This window comes from Ichthyophthirius multifiliis, assembly GCF_000220395.1.
Source record: "Ichthyophthirius multifiliis unplaced genomic scaffold scaff_1120509250942, whole genome shotgun sequence".
In the NCBI taxonomy this organism is placed as follows: Eukaryota; Ciliophora; class Oligohymenophorea; order Hymenostomatida; genus Ichthyophthirius; species Ichthyophthirius multifiliis.
In genome coordinates this window covers 1-17,408 of record NW_004086354.1, presented here as the reverse complement: position 1 = coordinate 17,408, position 17,408 = coordinate 1, and the positions used below count along the sequence as shown (strand labels likewise).

Sequence of the window (17,408 nt, the reverse complement as noted above, 5' to 3'; positions counted from 1 at the left end):
TATTAAAATAAATATTTAAAGGTTTTGACATATGTTTATCTATTATATAATTTTAAAAATTTTAATTATATTTTATTAGAATTTTATTTATTTCAAAATTTTATTTATATTTCGTTAGTCAAGATTTTAAATATTTTTATTAATTATAAATATATATTAATTCAATTATTTTACTAAAAATGAAAATGAAAAATAAATAAATTTATTTATAATAAAATTAAAAAATAAATATACTCTTTATAATATAACATATTTATAAAAAAATGAAAAAATTTAACTTTAAAATCAAATTAAAAAAATTAAAATAACTATACAGAGTAAAACCCAATAATTCGAATAATATACAACAATATCAAATATTTAAAAAATATAAAAATAAAAATAATTAAATTTTATTATAAGAGAATATTTATGATGATGAATATTTAAGTATTTCTCATTGAAATCATAAGGAGAGTAAATATAAGAAAATGTTTAATATACAAAAATTTAAAATCAGTTTACTTAATAATTAATTAAAAAACAGATAAAAGTAATTTAAATATATATATATATATATATTTATATAACTTTTTTTAAAAAAAATTTTTCAAATAAATAAATAATTAGCTGGTTTGACATAATATATCTAAAAAAAATGTCCCATTTTATTAATAAATATAAAAATATAATACCCTTGTAAAGTATAGAGTTTTATAAGAAATTTGTTAATGAATATGTATTTAATTATAATTTTATTTTTAAAAAAAAGTAATAATTTTTTGTTTTATATAATTATCTCAATACATACAGTTTTTATTAATTTTATTTTTAATAAGATTTTTTAAATAATAATAAAAACTTATAATTATATATAAATTTTATCATATTGCTTAACTAAATAAATATAAATTAAAATACTATTTTTTTTTATATTAATTATATTTTAGCATTATTTGTTTATAATTATATCACAATTTTATAAATATAATTATTGATAAATCTTAAATTATAATTAATTATATATATTTTTCTAAATAAAAAATAACATAAAAAAATGCATCGACCGGGAATCGAACCCGGGTCAAAGCGATGGCAACGCTCTATTCTACCATTAAACCATCGATGCTTTTTGACAAATATTTATTTTTAAATGTTAATATTTTTTAATATGAGAAATAAAAGAAAGCTATAAAAAAATAAATATTTAAATACATTACATATATAGATATATATATATATATATTGTTTTTTTGATATACTTTAAAAAACAATTCTAATAAATATATAAACAATTTTATTATTCTCTCATATCTCTTAAACAAAGTGATCATTTTAAAAGTAACCTTTAATTTTTCTATTATCTGGAGTTACATATACTCCTATACCATTTATTCTATCCTTTTAATAATTAATATAAATAAATATATTGAAATTAAATAAATATTATACTTATTCCCATTCTCCTTTATAATAAGACTTATCAACCCAAGTATAAATCCCATGTCCTTATCTAAGTCCACTAATAAAATATCCATCGTATGTATCACCAGTAGAAAATGTATATCTTCCATGCCCATTTTTTTTACCTTAAAACCTTTTTTAAAAAATACATTTCAAAAATATTATTTTCATATAGAAATTTACCATTCTCCATCATATCTATCTTAAGTTTTCATTTCAAGGGTTCCGAATCCTTCTTTTACATCATTTTTCCATTAACCTAATAATAATAAATAAAAAAAGAAAACAAAAAAAAGAATGAAACCTTAATAAATATCTCCATTAGCATATTAATAGGTTCCCTGTCCATCTCTTTATCCGTTAACAAAATTTCCTTCATAAAGATCTCCGTTAGAATACTACATAGTACCAAATCCATTTTTTTCATCATTATTCCATAAGCCTTAATGCTTAGATCCATCTACATGTATATAAACACCAAAACCAGACTTTTGGCCATCTTTAAAATCTCCTTAATACTGATCTTTATTTTGACAAATCATAATTCCTTTCCCATGGACTTTATCGTTTTTCCATTATCCATCGTATTCACCTCCGGAAGAATAGTAAATAATTCCATTTTTATTTTTTAATCCTTAAGACCATTAACCTTCGTATTTATCCCCATAGGAATAATAATAAACACCGTATCCTTCCTTTTCCCCGTTTTACCATTCTCCTTCGTATTTTTCACCTGAAGATAGACAATTATATGTTCCTTTTCCATGCTTTAGATCGTTTTGCCATTAACCTTGATATGTATTTCCATTAAAATAAACGTATGTACCTTCTCCTTCCTTTTTACCTTTAGAAAATTACCCTTGGTATCTTTCTCCTGAATAAAAAATATAACAACCGCTTCCATGGAATAAATCATTATCCCACTCTCCAAAATATATGTCACCGTTTGTATAATAATATATACCGATTCCACTTCTTAGATAATTTTTAACATTTCCTAGGTATTTGGAATTATCTTAGTAATTTTAGATTTCAAATATTGACTTAAATTGACTTGTTATGGGGTCTTTTAATTCATTTTGGAATTATTCTATTAAATATTTGTTCTCGTTTTAAATTTTATGTTGGATGTTTTGGATTGTTATCTCTTTGCGTGTCTCTATTTCATTATTTGGCTAGTTTTTGGGTTATGGTTTACTTGGTTATGATAATCTATCAGGTTTATAACTATTTATGCTAAGAATTTATCTTTATGACATTATTTGATTTTTTATTATAATTATTTGGTTGGTAAAGAAAATAAATATATATTTATTTTTTTATAATTTATCTGGTATTTTATTTATAATTATAATAAATAATGGTATTTATTTTTATAAAATATTTAATTATTTGTTTAATAAGTTAATTTTTTATTATATAGAACAATAAAATTTAGGAAATAAGTCATTTTTTTATTATATAGGACTAAAATATTTAGGAAACTAGATAATTATTATATTATATTTTTAATTTTATATTGATTTCAAAAATAAAAATAGTATGAATTAAAACAATTAATATAATTAAAATACATATATATTAAAAAAAAAAAATATCAAAATTGACTTTTTAATATTTTAGCAATTTTAATATTAATTCCATCTATTTAAATTTAAGTAGTTAGATTACATCTTTAAGTTCCTTTAATTAATCCTTTTTATTAATTAACCTATTATTAAATATCTTTAAAATTTTATCCCTAGGTCTCTTTTTGATTCTATAAACTTAAGTTTTCATTAAAATGTTCACAACTATGCTTATGTCTTGGTAAAATAACATAAACTTATCCATCTTAAGTATCAAAAAATGACATTTTAGTCCCATGAAAATATTTATTACATAAACTACATGGAAAATCTTCCAATTAATATTAACCTACCAAAAATTCATTTGAATCAACCATTTTGAGTACTGAATTATTAGCAAATATAACCACAAAGTATGTATTTTTAACATCTGCGTTTTCTATAAGTATCAAATCTTTAACCTTAGATTCACATTTACATATAATTTTTATTAATTTTCCTTTTTCAATATCCCATAATTTGATATGGTTTTTCTCACTTGTGACTATATAATTTGGATTCATTTTCAAAGGTAAAAAATTACTTACATTTGTTGCATTTGTTAGTCTTCTTAAAAGAATACAAGATAACAGCTTTAACTTTTTTTCTGGCTTTTTTATATTCTCTGTAATGGTTTATGAATTTTTTATAAAATAAGTAGTTTATTCTTCATTAATTTCTTATTAATCATTTATATTTTCATATTATAATTTCCATATTAATATTCCGCCTTATTCATAATCTGTTTTATGGGAAGATACAAATATTTCATATTGTTTTATTAGGGCTAGTTTACTTACTATTAATCCTTGGGTTTCTAGTTTAAATTTTATCTTTTCACTTATATAGTCCCATATGTATATTTTACCTCCTTAATCTCCGCATATTAGGTTATGTTAATCTTCTAAATCTAAAAGGGAAAGTCCACGGAAAAATCCTTCTACCCGGAATTCCATTATTGGATATATTTTTTCGTCAGGAAGAAAATTTGTATCCCATATTTTTACTGAATTTTCGCTTCCTCCTAACTTTTATTTTTAATTTTTTAATTTTTCGTTTTAATTTTTACTAATTTAAAACCATATTCACCCATTTTAGATTTAGGATTTTCAAGTATTTATAGTCCTATAGGCTTTAAATTATTAAATTAATTTAAATCTTCTATAGGAACTTTTAATAATGCTAATGTATATATCCAATTTTTACATTCCATTTCTTATAAAAGCTTATTTGTGTCAATATGGAATATTTATATGTAATTATTTGATAGGGCTAATGCTACAATATCTTCGGCGATTACAATTAAAGAAGTTACACAGACATTATCTTTAATTTAGAAAGATTTAGAAATATTACTTTTTTCAAGGAAAAAGTTATTATGGTGTTATTTAATTATACAATTTTTTTTACCATTTTCAAAATATATTTATGAGCATTTTATTCCTTTTTTTATATAAATAATGTTAAATAAAATAAATTATATTTTTTTAAAAAAATAGAACCTTCTTGTTGTTATTATCCCATTAAAATATTTGGATAATTAATTGTATTTCTTTACTAATTATCTTTATTTACAGTTTCTTAGCTAATTGATTTATGATCTAATTTTAAGAGTTTATTTCTTTAAATAGAATTAAGCATTATATTTAATTCCGTTCTTATATCATTATTTCTTGTATTATCTTAATTATCATATTATTATTTTTATGCTTCTTTATCAATTTAAGTAGCTGAAGAGTCTAAATATTAGTCTTTATCTTATTCTTCAATAAAAAACTTTTATAAAGGAACATTTAAAATATTTGAATTAATAGAATTAACTATTTTCTTACTTAATAACTCTGCTTAAAGTTTAATCGAATTTAATGAAAAATCGTTGAAATTTCCCTATTAATAAGTCGGTGGATTTAATGTTTGATTCAAAAGAAGTTAATATAAATCCTGTATTTTATTTATGTGCTCTTCACATTAATAATCACAATTTTTATAAATATTTAAATGGCTTTTTAACTCTAATAAGAAATTCACGGCTTCCTATATTGTTGAATTGTTTATTTTTTTAATTATATTCCGAAAATCTGAAAACTCTCTAAGTATTATGTATATTGATCCGTTCGATTGATCTAATAATTTCTTTAAATATATATAGTTCGATTAATAGTTTTTTAATTAATCATCCATTTTTCTATCTAAATCTGTTTTTATATCAAACATATATTTATTAAAAGTTTAAATTATTAAATCTATATCATTTTTTAGCTTATTTTTTTAAATTTCAAGGTATTCTATAAAGTCTTTAATGTTTTATTCTTATTAAGAAGTTATTTATTAGAAGTATTATTTGTATGTTTCATGAGAATTCTCTGGGCTTATAAATTGAAATCGTAAAGATATTTGCTATATTCCGAACAAAAGAGATACTATATATTTTTTGCAGGAGCTTATATGATGTGCTTCTTCATGAACACATTAGGTACAAAATAATTGTTATTATTTTTCACATTTTTGATTAGTGCATATTTTTATAACTAATAAGTTTTTATGTTTAAGACAAAAAATTCTAATATCTTCATTTTCTTCAAATTAGCCGATAATATGATTTGATAATTTTTAACGATCTTAATTCTATTAAATTTAAACTTCTTTGGCAGCAGACATATTTCTTTATAAAAAAAATAAATTATCTTAATATATATATTTTTAGATTAAAATATATTTTTTTTTTTAAAGATAAAATAATAATAATATATTTTTAATTTATTCATAACATATTTAAACATATAAAATATTTTCTTTTCTTTTTTTTTTTTTTTTTTCCTAATAAAAAGTTTTTGTATATTCTTGTCATCTTTTTAAAATTTAGGCAGTAATAATAAGATGTGTATTAATAGCATTTTTCATTCTTCTTCATTTTGCTTTTTAACCATTTTTTCTTTAAAATTTACTTAACATTATACTAAATATTAATGTATTTCTCGTCTAGGCTATCTGGTCAATATATATTTCAGTACCATAAATAATTTATTTTTCTTTTATAATTTTCTCCTTTATTCTACTTCTTCATTTTTTGCTATTAGTTTTCTTTATAGGCTAAAATTATAAAGAATTTTCTCATAAATTTAATAAATTTTTACTTCTAATATCCTTCATATTCTTTAAATTAGAAAGTTTATCTTATTTTTCTTTAAAATAACTTTCTACTTTAGAAAGATTATTCTGTCAAAGTATTATTTTTTCCTCTAATATTTTATATCTTCAATTTAAATAATAAATTTCTTCAGTTGAATTAATAGCTTTTTATACTCTTTCTTTTTCAATTTCTGTTTTTTAATTTATTTAAAAGATTTTATTATATTCGAAGGTCCAAGTTAATTAATTCATTATCTCTTATCTAATTTGATAATTTGCTAATTTTATTTATCATTTTATTATTTAGTTCAATTCTTATTTTATTCTAATTAATACTGTTTCTTAATAAATTTTTCTAGAAAATGTATATTCATTTAAATTATTAAAGAATTAATTATTATTTTTTAATATTTATAAAAACATATATATTATATAAATAATTTATTTTTTATCTTATAAAAAGTTCTTATATATTAGATTATTGTAAAAGAATACAGTAATAATTAGAAAAAAAGTAATATGATTTTTATTCAATTTAATATAATTATAATAATAATAATAATAATAATAATAATAATAAAAATAATAATAATAATAATAATAATAATAATAATAATAATAATATATATTTTTAATATATTTTTATATTATTTTTTTTCTTATATTTTTTTAATCTTTAATTAAACTTATATTCATTAAAAATAATTCGCAATAAATGTTTTTTTTATTTATTAAATAAAATATAATATTTACATTAAATACATATTAAAATTTTAATCTATTTTTTTATTATTATTTATTTAAAAAAAATTATCTTTTAAAAATTTATAAATAAATGGATTAGTTTCTTAAAAAATATGCCCTTAGATAATAAGAGACTGAATTACTAACATCAACATTAGTTAGAAATTAGAATTCTCCCACTACAAGCTAGCGATCAAGACAAAATACAATATTAAATATTGAAATTCCTCCTTATAAAAATGATAATAATATAATCCTTAAATATGGATAAATAGTATAAATTTTTGGTAAATAAATTAATTTTGAAGAAAATTATGGTCTTTTGCATTCTAAAGGGTAGAATATAATATTATTAATTTTTTTTATCTAAAAAATAATAAATATTAGATTTACTGATAAACACATATCATTTTTAAAATTAATAAGTAATAATCCATAACTTTAATATAATACAAGAGAAAGTTTTTTTAGGATTTTACCTAAAATAGATTTTTAAATACATGATAAATATTATAAATCCACAAAGTAAAATTTCAAAATCTTGTTATATTTTTTTTTTTTTAAATAAAATTAAAAAGATTGCAAAGAATTGAATTAGAAGAAAGGTTAAAAAGAGAAAAAGAATATTATGAAATAAAAATAAAACAAGAAAAAGGTAAAAATGTATTATTAGGAAGCGAAATTGTATTTTAGCATTTGGATAGTGAATAATATTTAAGTGGATCATATTTATGTATGGATAAACCGCCAGATAATTTTAAATTAAAATTAGATAAAGAAATAAGCAGTATTAATATATTTAAAATAGAATCTTTCAATTCATTTGATAGAGATGGCGATAAAATAAAATTTGGTTAATAAATTCATTTAAAAAACATAAAAACGGAATGTTATGTAGATGTAAATTTTAATGATACAATAAATTTTTCAAAGAGATAATAATATAATACTAAATAAACAATCCAAATATAATAATTTATTCATATAAAAAGGCCTTTTAAAAATGATTTAAGATATTAATGTGTATTATCTAACTATAAATAGATATGTTTTTCATTTTCTTTATAATAAAACATTAGTACATCAGAAGAAGAAGAAGAAGAAGAAAAAAAAAGAATAAAAAATTATGATTTAATATATATTTATCATAATAAAAATAATGGAATTTTATACAAGAAGAGCCCAGATGATAATTAGTTGGTTTTAAATGAAATAAAAAATAATAATAATTAAATAAAAACAAGTCTCTATGGTGCTCTTTTTGAAATTAATTAAATAAAAAATAATTTATATACTCTAAGAGAATTTTCTACAGGATGTTTAATTACTAATTAAAAAAGAAAAGAAAATATTTCCCCTTAAAAAAGTAATTTATTAGTCAGTTCAAACAGCATTTATAACCTACCAAAAATTAACTTGAATAATCATGAAGTATTATATGATCCATAGAAGTAAATGTTATAAAGTTTATAATAATAAGGAAAAGAAAATAGATAATAAGAAAGACATTATAATAATTCCATTGTTCAAGAATAAGATGAAAAAGATTCGAATAATTTCTCAAGTTAAATATAATAATTATTAGGAGAAAAATAAGACTAAACAAATAATTCCATTTCTGAAAATGATAATGCGAATTCTTCTGTTTAAAAAGAACATAATATGTCTCCATTAAGTAATAATGAATATTAATTCGGAGATATTAATATGCAAGAATCTATTGTATAAAAAATATAAGAAGAGGTTATTATAGGATTGAAATAAGGTATTTAAAGTCCTAAAAAATGTGTAAATAAAAATTATTATTTTTTAGAAGTAAATAAAAATTTTGAAGCATATAATTATGAAATTGTAATAGAAGAATAATAATAACAAGATAATAAATAAAATTAACTAAATAAAAATTCATATATAAAAATCCTTTATAATGGCTTAGAACTTTCATGCTTGTATCCTGAAGATTTATAAAATAAGAAAATAAAGATTAATGGCTTTTTGGAAAATCAAGAAGAAATCAATGATTAGCAAATAAATTAGACATTTGTATAGTAATAGAATAGTCAATAATTCGAAATTAATATGCCTTTGATAATGAAAAGACATTAATTATTGTAATAAAGATTTATAGAAAATTTCGAGTGTAGGTTTGAAAACAAAATAAGTAGACATGGATTTCGAATTGAGAAAATATCAGATGAATTAAAATATGTGATTCTATATGTAATGTCTGTTTAGGAATAATTGAATTTCTTATGTTCTATATTAGATACTTCGAATAAACTTTTAATAAAATAATGTTTGTAAATAAAACAAATTCAAAAAACAATTAAATCACTTGTTTAATTAAATAACTTTTTGCAAGAAGATTAATTTAATTTGGAAAGAAAATAAAATATTATTGTTGATTTTAAAATCGCTTTTTAAATTGTGTATATTCTGTTCCTTTTATTTTAAAATAATAACGTGTTTTATTTATATTAAGAAAATAAATCAATGTAGTAAAAATTGTAAATACTTTTTCAAATCTGCTACCTTTTACTTTAGAAAATAACTAAAAATAATGTCAGAAATCAGCTTTATTTAACTTAAAGCATTGAACTTTTTATTAACTAGGCTTTTAAATTTTATGACGATGATTAAATTTTAAAATTCCTTACTGAACTCTTTAAAAATAATGTAGTTATTATGTAAGAATTTATTAATTCTAAGTCTATAGCAAGTATTATTTAGTTAATTTTGTTATAATAAAAACCACATTATATTCATTGTAAAATACTTAATTAAATGACTGTATGTAATGATGATGCTGTATTGTAAAATTAAATTACTATTTTGAAAGAATTCTGTTATAAAAATCATGATTTTCCTAATTTTCATTTCTTCTTTAAGTCTTCTTAAGATAATTAAAAATAAATTCTAATTAAATGCTAATTAGGTATTTGTTTATTTTTTTCTGTTTTAATTATTATTTTAATAAAATAAAGATGGAGAAAATTAACCTTAATGGAGAAATGTATAAGAATTATATGAGTAATCTTTCGAATTAGAGGAAAATTAAAATACATTTTAATATTTTTTAAATTATATAGAACTATTAGCTAATTTATGTTACTAAAGAAATAAGTTAGCAAAACAATTTGTTGATACTATTATTAATTTGGATATGATATTTTGTTTAATTAATGATTAAAACATTATTTAAGTTAATGGACGAACTCCTTTTTTGAATTTATTAAATTACGCATTTTTAGATGTTTATAATTCTTGCAGTGTATTTTATTTATTTGTAAACTAAAATATTTTATTTTAAATAAAAGGTTTCTAAATTATCTAAAGTAAGATTATGGGAATAAATAAAAGATGAATCCTATATAAATTCTTCAAAAGATAAAAAATATTATCTTCCTTTATAATAAATAAAAAATTATGTTAAAAAATTTATTGATGATTTCGAAGGTTTTTGTGTTTCAAGAGAAATATATAATACTGAAATTTATACAATTTTAGAAATATTATTGTATATTTATTATTGTTTAAAAAAATATTATTATTGTTTAAAAAATAAATATTACTAATAGAAAATCTATTGACTTAGGAATATGGAAAAAAAAGATGAAATAGATCATCTTTTACCAGGAGTTATGAAAATTTTAACTAGTTATACGCATAAAAGTAAACTTTAAACAAAAGAAATTTTATTATCAAGTAATATTTATTTTTGTACCTTTTACATAAAAAATAAAATAAAAAAGATTAAAATAGAAAAGAGTTGGTACTAAAAACACTTGAATAATAAAGTGTTTTAGATAATGAAATAATAAGCAAATGCAAATAAAAAATAACTACATTTATTGATTATTATTTAGGTATTTTATTAAATTTATTATTAATTTTTTAAATATATATAAATGAAAATAAGAATTACAAACTAATTGTAGAATAGGCAGTATTCTTTATGAATTTAAAAAAAGTGTATAATAAGCTTAAGAATTAATGAAAAAAAATTAAAATTAAGAATTAATAAATACAACATAATCTTGTACAAAATAAAGAAAATCGTAATAAACTCCTAAACTAAGATCTATGTTTTAAGAAATAATTTAATTAACTAAAAAATTTTAAGATAAAGAAGATAACTTCTTATGTCAAACAGATGTTTGGAAAGAGCATTTTACAAAGATTATTGGGAAAGATAATTTCATGTTTGAAAACAATTTAGAAAAGATTGAAATTGTATTGTTTGAAGTTATAATTACTATGAATAATGGTTATATTTTTAATTTGGTTTTATCAATATTAAATTAACTTTTTACTTAAAAGAAATAACTTTTATAAAATTTGGAAAAAATAATACTTATTAATGGAGGCTTGCCTGAATAAATTACAAAATCAATACTTTATTTTAGATAAAAATTCGAAATTTTAAAAGACAAAAAGATTTTGGAAGTTAATATGAGAAACTAACATGAATTATTTAATTATTATATTTGGAAAGATTGCGATTCTTTGAATTCTCCTTTATAATAGTCAAATGTTATTAAATAAAGTTAATAATACCATGAAGAAATTGCTAAAAATACTAGTAATTTTAATAGCAGTTAGCTATTTTCAGAAATTAAAAAGTCTAATTCGATAGTATAATAATCTTAGGAGTAAAAATAAGAAAACTTGGTTGAAATTCGTTAGAAAAAATAAACAAGTTAATTAAAAAAATAAAAAAATGATGAAAATTAAAAATAAATAATATTTTCTAAATCAGAAGATAGTTATTGTTTAAAGGAAAATAAATAACAACATTATGAAACAATTCATCCTTCTTAATTTAAAAAATAAATAGAAAATATTACTACTATTCAAAGTAATAGTATTTTAGATTAACCATAGTTAAATAATTAATAATCATAAGAAAATAATTAATAAATTAATGAAAATGATTAAAATAACTTATTAAAAATCGATAATATTTTTAATATTTAATATGTAGCTAGTGATTATGATGAAATTGAAGTACAGAATTAAGAAAAAAGTAATTTATAAAGAAATTAATTTGGTATTATACAAGATCTATTGTTTTATTCTTTATGTATGAAAAAAGATTTTATTTATGAAAGTGGATATGCAAAATATTCATTTGAAGAACTTTTTTAAGAAAATGTAATTATTAACTTCTATGATGAAAGGGAATTAAATAATACTTTTATTTAAAATTTATTAAGATCTCATGATTTACATTTACCTTTGATTAAAGTATTTTTTTTTTTTAAAAAGTTATTAAGAATAAAATATATATTTGTATAAAAAAAAAAAAATCTAGTTTTTGGAAAATACTCAATAAATAGATTAAAGTAAATAAAGTTAGCTTTTATTTAAACTTTTATAAGCAGTTTATAATTATTTGGGATTATTAATATGGAATAATCATGAATCAAAAATGGCTATTTTAAAATATAGGAAATTAGCAATAGAGCATTTGTAATATAATGTAGGAAGTCTAGAGTTTTTAAGTAATTTATATTCAAATACAAAGACTTTACTTTTAAATATGGACGAAGTTTCAAAAATAAGTTATTAAATTATATAGCTTTCTGATGGAATTAGTTTAAATAATTATTTTAAAAGCTAATCTTTATTTTTTTTGAAAACTTTACTTATTGTAAATGATAAAAGTATAAAATGTAATTAAAGAATAATCTTGTAGATTTTATAAAAAAGTGAATTTTCAAATGTATTGATATTTTCAATCAATAAATAGATTTTAAATGAAAATTAAATTTAAAAATTAATTTAAAATTTCGAGACATAACTTAATAGTTTAAATAATTAAAATATAGTTATTACTATGTCTCCTGGGTTACTTTATTTGATTTCCTTTTTTTCACTTTTTGCTGATCTTGTCGAAGATTAGAATTAAATAAATATTCTCAAGTGTAGAAAAATGCACACTTTTTCATATTTAATTAACTTATTGAATATTAGTAAAAAATGCATTCCTCTAAAGGAAACTATAAGAACCTATATAAATAGACTTTATTATAACCAAGAGTATTAAGAAAATTTCATTGAATAATAAAATTTAGATACTTAAGATATTCAATAGTGTTTAAATACTAGCTTGTAAATAAGATAATAAAAATTTGACACTGAAATATTAGAAAACAGTTGCTTTGATCCAAATCATTCTTATGTAAAAAACCTTTTAGATAATTCAGAAGAGGTGTTTTTTAAAAAAAAAAAGTAAATAAATTTATAAATACATTCTTATGAAAAATTCGATTATGAGAAGTCTAAAAAACTCGAATAAATGAGAGATATGATTACTGAAATTATTTATTGTGATTTTGAAATGATGATTAATGATATTGAAGAGTATCATTAGATAATTAGTTAACATAAAGATTTATATGAATAGGTTTATTTTTCTCAGTTTTTAAAATATAAATATTTTTATTCTTATACATTAATTAATTTTGAAGAAATTATACTCAGCTTATATTTTTTATTTAATAATTAATTATTCGTGTAACTTTTTAATGAAGAATTAAATAAAAATTTCAATAGAAATAAATTCACTTTACATATTTAAATGATTGATTTGGCTGAAAAATTAAAAGTTGTGTTCGTAACACATGATATTCATAAATAATAATAAAAATTAATTGTTAATTTTTTATAAAAAACTATATCTTAGTTTGATAATATTATTTTTTAGATTCGGGAAAATATCAAAAATGGTCAATAATAATAAAATATGCTTTATGAGAATATAAGAAAGAATAATAAGTATTTTTTTTATATATATATATATATATATATATATATATATATATATATATATTTATATTTATATATTTATAGTTCTATTAATTTTGGATGTATGAGTACTTATAATATTAATACTAATTAATCTTTTGCTCTTATTAATACTGATGGCTCTAAAAATGTTTCTGAAGATGAATAATAAAACATTTAATTGAAACTTGCTTGCATGAGTACTTTATTTGATGATGGAAGAAGTTGTAAAAACAATTATGCGAAATCTCTTTAAGTAGGAGTAAAGAAAATGTTGAGGTTATATTTAAATGATGATGAAGAAGAAAATAATGAGTGTGAAGAGGAATAATCTAAGAAATAAAAAAAATTATATTCAATTAATATAGATGATTCTAATAAATACTTAAATAACAAATTAATTAATTTAGCTTCTTATTTAAAATATGATCCTTCATTTACTTAATTTTTAAATAGGTATTTTTTTTTAAAAAAAAATTAAATTATATAATAATATTTATATTATAAGAGAATACGATTAATTGTATGAAACTGTAACTAATATAGAATAACTTAGTAAATAATTTTACAACTCAGAAATAGAGATTCTTAATAAGAATTTATTTATAAAAAATATAATAAAATTTGCAATAGCAAATAAAAATTTAAACGATAATTTGCATATTTTTTATTTAGAAATTTTAATTAAATAAATTACTTAATGTAACCCAAATGATTAAGTAAATAAAATATATATTTTTTTATAAAATAATTTAAATAATTAAAAATAAAGGATGATCCAATAAGTGTTGATATGTGGGAAACTGAATATTGGATAGGACGTAAAGAACAAATAAAAGATGTTTAGGATTTAATGCATAGTATGGGAGCTGCTAAATTATTATGTGATTTATTAAAATAAAAAGGGTTGGAGTAAAGATTGACGTTTACTAATGAAGTTTTACTTTTTGGAATAAGTATTTTATTAGGAGGAAATTAAAAAAATTAGAATGATATATTACAAATATTGTTAGAAGATTAAGATAATATAATTTTATAAAATATTAATGCTTTAATTTAAAAATTAGGAAAAGTTATTTATAGAATATCTAAAGATAAGCTAAAAAAAGGTCTTTAGACTAAAAAAAAATTAATTATTGTAAATAATTTTGATTATTATGATAAATAGAAAAAAATTATGCTTAGAAAATGTACATCCGAACCTGATGATTATTAAGAAATCTATTTTTTAAGTTTATGTATGAATGTCTTGTAGAGAATCTTTAGATTTTTGCAGTTAAGCTGTGAAAATAATAATATTTAAATGAAAAATTTCTTTCGGACATAAGTAAATGTAAATCAATAACCTAAATCTACAAATATTAACTTTATAAATATTGCAAACTAAACAAATAGAAGTTTTCTTAAAATAATGAATAAAGTAATATATAAATAGAAATATAAATAATAAATAAAATAAATATATAAATATATACATATTTATATATATATATATATATATATACATATATACATATATTAATTTTATATATACAGGATTTAACTTTAATTCCTAATTTTATTACTCAATTTCTTATTGAAGTTACTTAAGTTCCTTGTTTATTGAATTAATTTTCATTAGCGGAAACTACTTATTATGAAGATATTTCTATTCTTTCTTAATTCTTTAAATCAGAATAGAATCGTATAAATAGATATTTCAGAACAGAAGAAGAAGTTGATTAAATATATGCTTTATATAATAAAGTAATTTTTTTATTTTAATTTTAAAAAATCTAATAATAATATAAAAAAATAGGTTATTATGAGTGCTTTAGTAGTATTAGAAGGTACGGACGAATAAATATATAAAGAAATAAGTAACAAATTATACAAGAGTTTTTTAATTACAGTAATAGAGAGAAATCTAAGTAAATTATAAGTATAAAACTTATAATAACTTAAAGAAAATGAATAAAAGAAATAATAAAATGGTAATTATGATAATTTAATTATTGAAATATTAAACGTATTAACCATAATAAGAAGATTTTAGGAATTCGATAAAGATGTAAAATAAGAGTTTATATCGTAATTAAAAAAATACTAAGATATAGTAAAATATTTAGACTCAAAAATAATATCAATAGAAATTTTTTACCAAAAATAATATAAATACGTATATTTTCCTTATATTCCATTATTTAAATTTCTATCTGCTGATACAAAAGACTATATTATGATGAATGTAAATAGAGAAACACAAAGAGATAAAATAATGGATTTACTTTAATTTAAAAGTTTGGTATTTGATGAAATAGAACATAATTATAAATTAAATCAATATATAATTGCTGCTACAGGGGAGAAAATATAATTTATATAAAGTTTTATTGTTTATCTTTCAATTTTAATAAATCTATTAATTATTTTAAATATTAATATTAACTTTAAATCCCTTTATAAAATGGAATTCACTTTTTATGGACCTATTTCTCATGTTTTTATATTTTTGATAAACTTAGTTTAACTAATCTCGATTGTCCTTCTTATTTTATTCACTGCAATTAATTAAGTGCCATCGAAGTCAGAAAATAATACTTTTTGGATTAAAACTAAATAGTTTTTTAAACATAACTAATTTGCTCATTTACTTGTTTTATTTTTGTCCTCGATATTAGCTGACTTTTTCCATATTAAATATTTGGTTTTGAGTTTACCTTATGCTATAGTAATTATTATTATATATATGAATATACGTATTTATTTATTCAAAATAGAGTAAATTAAAGTCTATTTACGGTATGGTAGAAAATATTTATTAATCGATTTTCTTAAAAATAAAATAACTCATTTTAGTGAGTTTTCTTGGAGTTATGTTTTTATATATGTTTAGTGTTATAGCCTTTGAAAATTATATATAAGAAATTTATAAAGAAATATAGGTTATACAAGATGAAGAAACTTGTAATTCGCTTGTTTCTTGCATGATTACTTTAAGTCTTTCGGGAGTTGTAGGTAGTTCTATGTCTAATTGGGATACTAGTACATTTATTTATGATACCCTTTATTTTATTTTCGTAACTGTTCTTTTTATGAATATTATAAGTGGTATTATGATCGATACTTTTGCAGAAATGAGAGATAAAAGAAATTCTATTGATTAAGATAAAAAAAATAAATGCTATATTTGTGGAGTTGAGAGAACAACTGTATAATTTTTTTTTTTTTTTTCTTAATTTAAATTTTTAAAAATATAGCTTGATAATTAAGAAATTAGTTTCGAAGAACATATAAGAACTCATGATTTGTGGAATTATTTATTTTATATCAATAGCCTATAAAATAAAGAAAGTACTGAATATACTGGACTTGAATATATTATTTCTGATAAACTAGAAAATGAAGATATATCATGGATTCCCAATATGTCAAATCTAAACAATTGAAGATTTATTTATTTTAGTTAAAATAAAAAATAAATAATGAGAGTAAAAATATTTATATCATTTTAATTACAAAAAATAATTAAAAATTTTAATTTTATGTAAATTAAATATTTATAATTTATATTTATAAAAAAATTATTATATATGTTGCTTTTTATAAATTTATGATAAATGAAAAAATAATTTTCATATTATAATTATCTTCAATAAAATGTATTTTTATTTCATTAAAATTAAATGAGGATTTAATATATAAATATATATAATT

General features: G+C 18.6%; 2 protein-coding genes and 1 non-coding gene across 3 annotated transcripts, besides 11 other annotated features; 1 reads left to right on the top strand and 2 right to left on the bottom strand. All coding sequences in view use genetic code 6, as the record gives it.

Annotated features, from left to right (window-relative positions):
- Positions 1-1,037: 1,037 nt before the first annotated feature.
- Positions 1,038-1,108, bottom strand: IMG5_115870. Its single transcript has one exon. It is a non-coding gene; the product is annotated as a tRNA-Gly (tRNA).
- A 179-nt stretch (positions 1,109-1,287) lies between these two features.
- Positions 1,288-2,705, bottom strand: IMG5_115860 (morn domain repeat protein; the record flags this gene model as incomplete). The annotated part of the gene is made up of 2 exons (XM_004034639.1): positions 1,288-1,576; positions 1,627-2,705. Coding segments are annotated over 2 exons (1,368 nt in total), but the record flags the coding sequence as incomplete, so codon positions are not given.
- A 136-nt stretch (positions 2,706-2,841) lies between these two features.
- Positions 2,842-2,927: a microsatellite.
- Positions 2,842-2,949: a microsatellite.
- A 3,766-nt stretch (positions 2,950-6,715) lies between these two features.
- Positions 6,716-6,803: a microsatellite.
- Positions 6,804-10,916: 4,113 nt separating this feature from the next.
- Positions 10,917-17,140, top strand: IMG5_115850 (hypothetical protein; the record flags this gene model as incomplete). Its single annotated transcript, XM_004034638.1, has 9 exons — positions 10,917-11,604; positions 12,263-12,965; positions 13,230-14,168; positions 14,221-14,431; positions 14,485-15,132; positions 15,249-15,458; positions 15,511-16,422; positions 16,484-16,903; positions 16,952-17,140. 9 exons carry the CDS (start codon positions 10,917-10,919, stop codon positions 17,138-17,140), a joined length of 4,920 nt encoding a protein of 1,639 aa, XP_004034686.1.
- Positions 11,810-11,865: a microsatellite.
- Positions 13,714-13,777: a microsatellite.
- Positions 15,119-15,224: a microsatellite.
- Positions 15,128-15,186: a microsatellite.
- Positions 15,138-15,222: a microsatellite.
- Positions 15,150-15,231: a microsatellite.
- Positions 15,172-15,231: a microsatellite.
- Positions 15,172-15,247: a microsatellite.
- Positions 17,141-17,408: the final 268 nt, after the last annotated feature.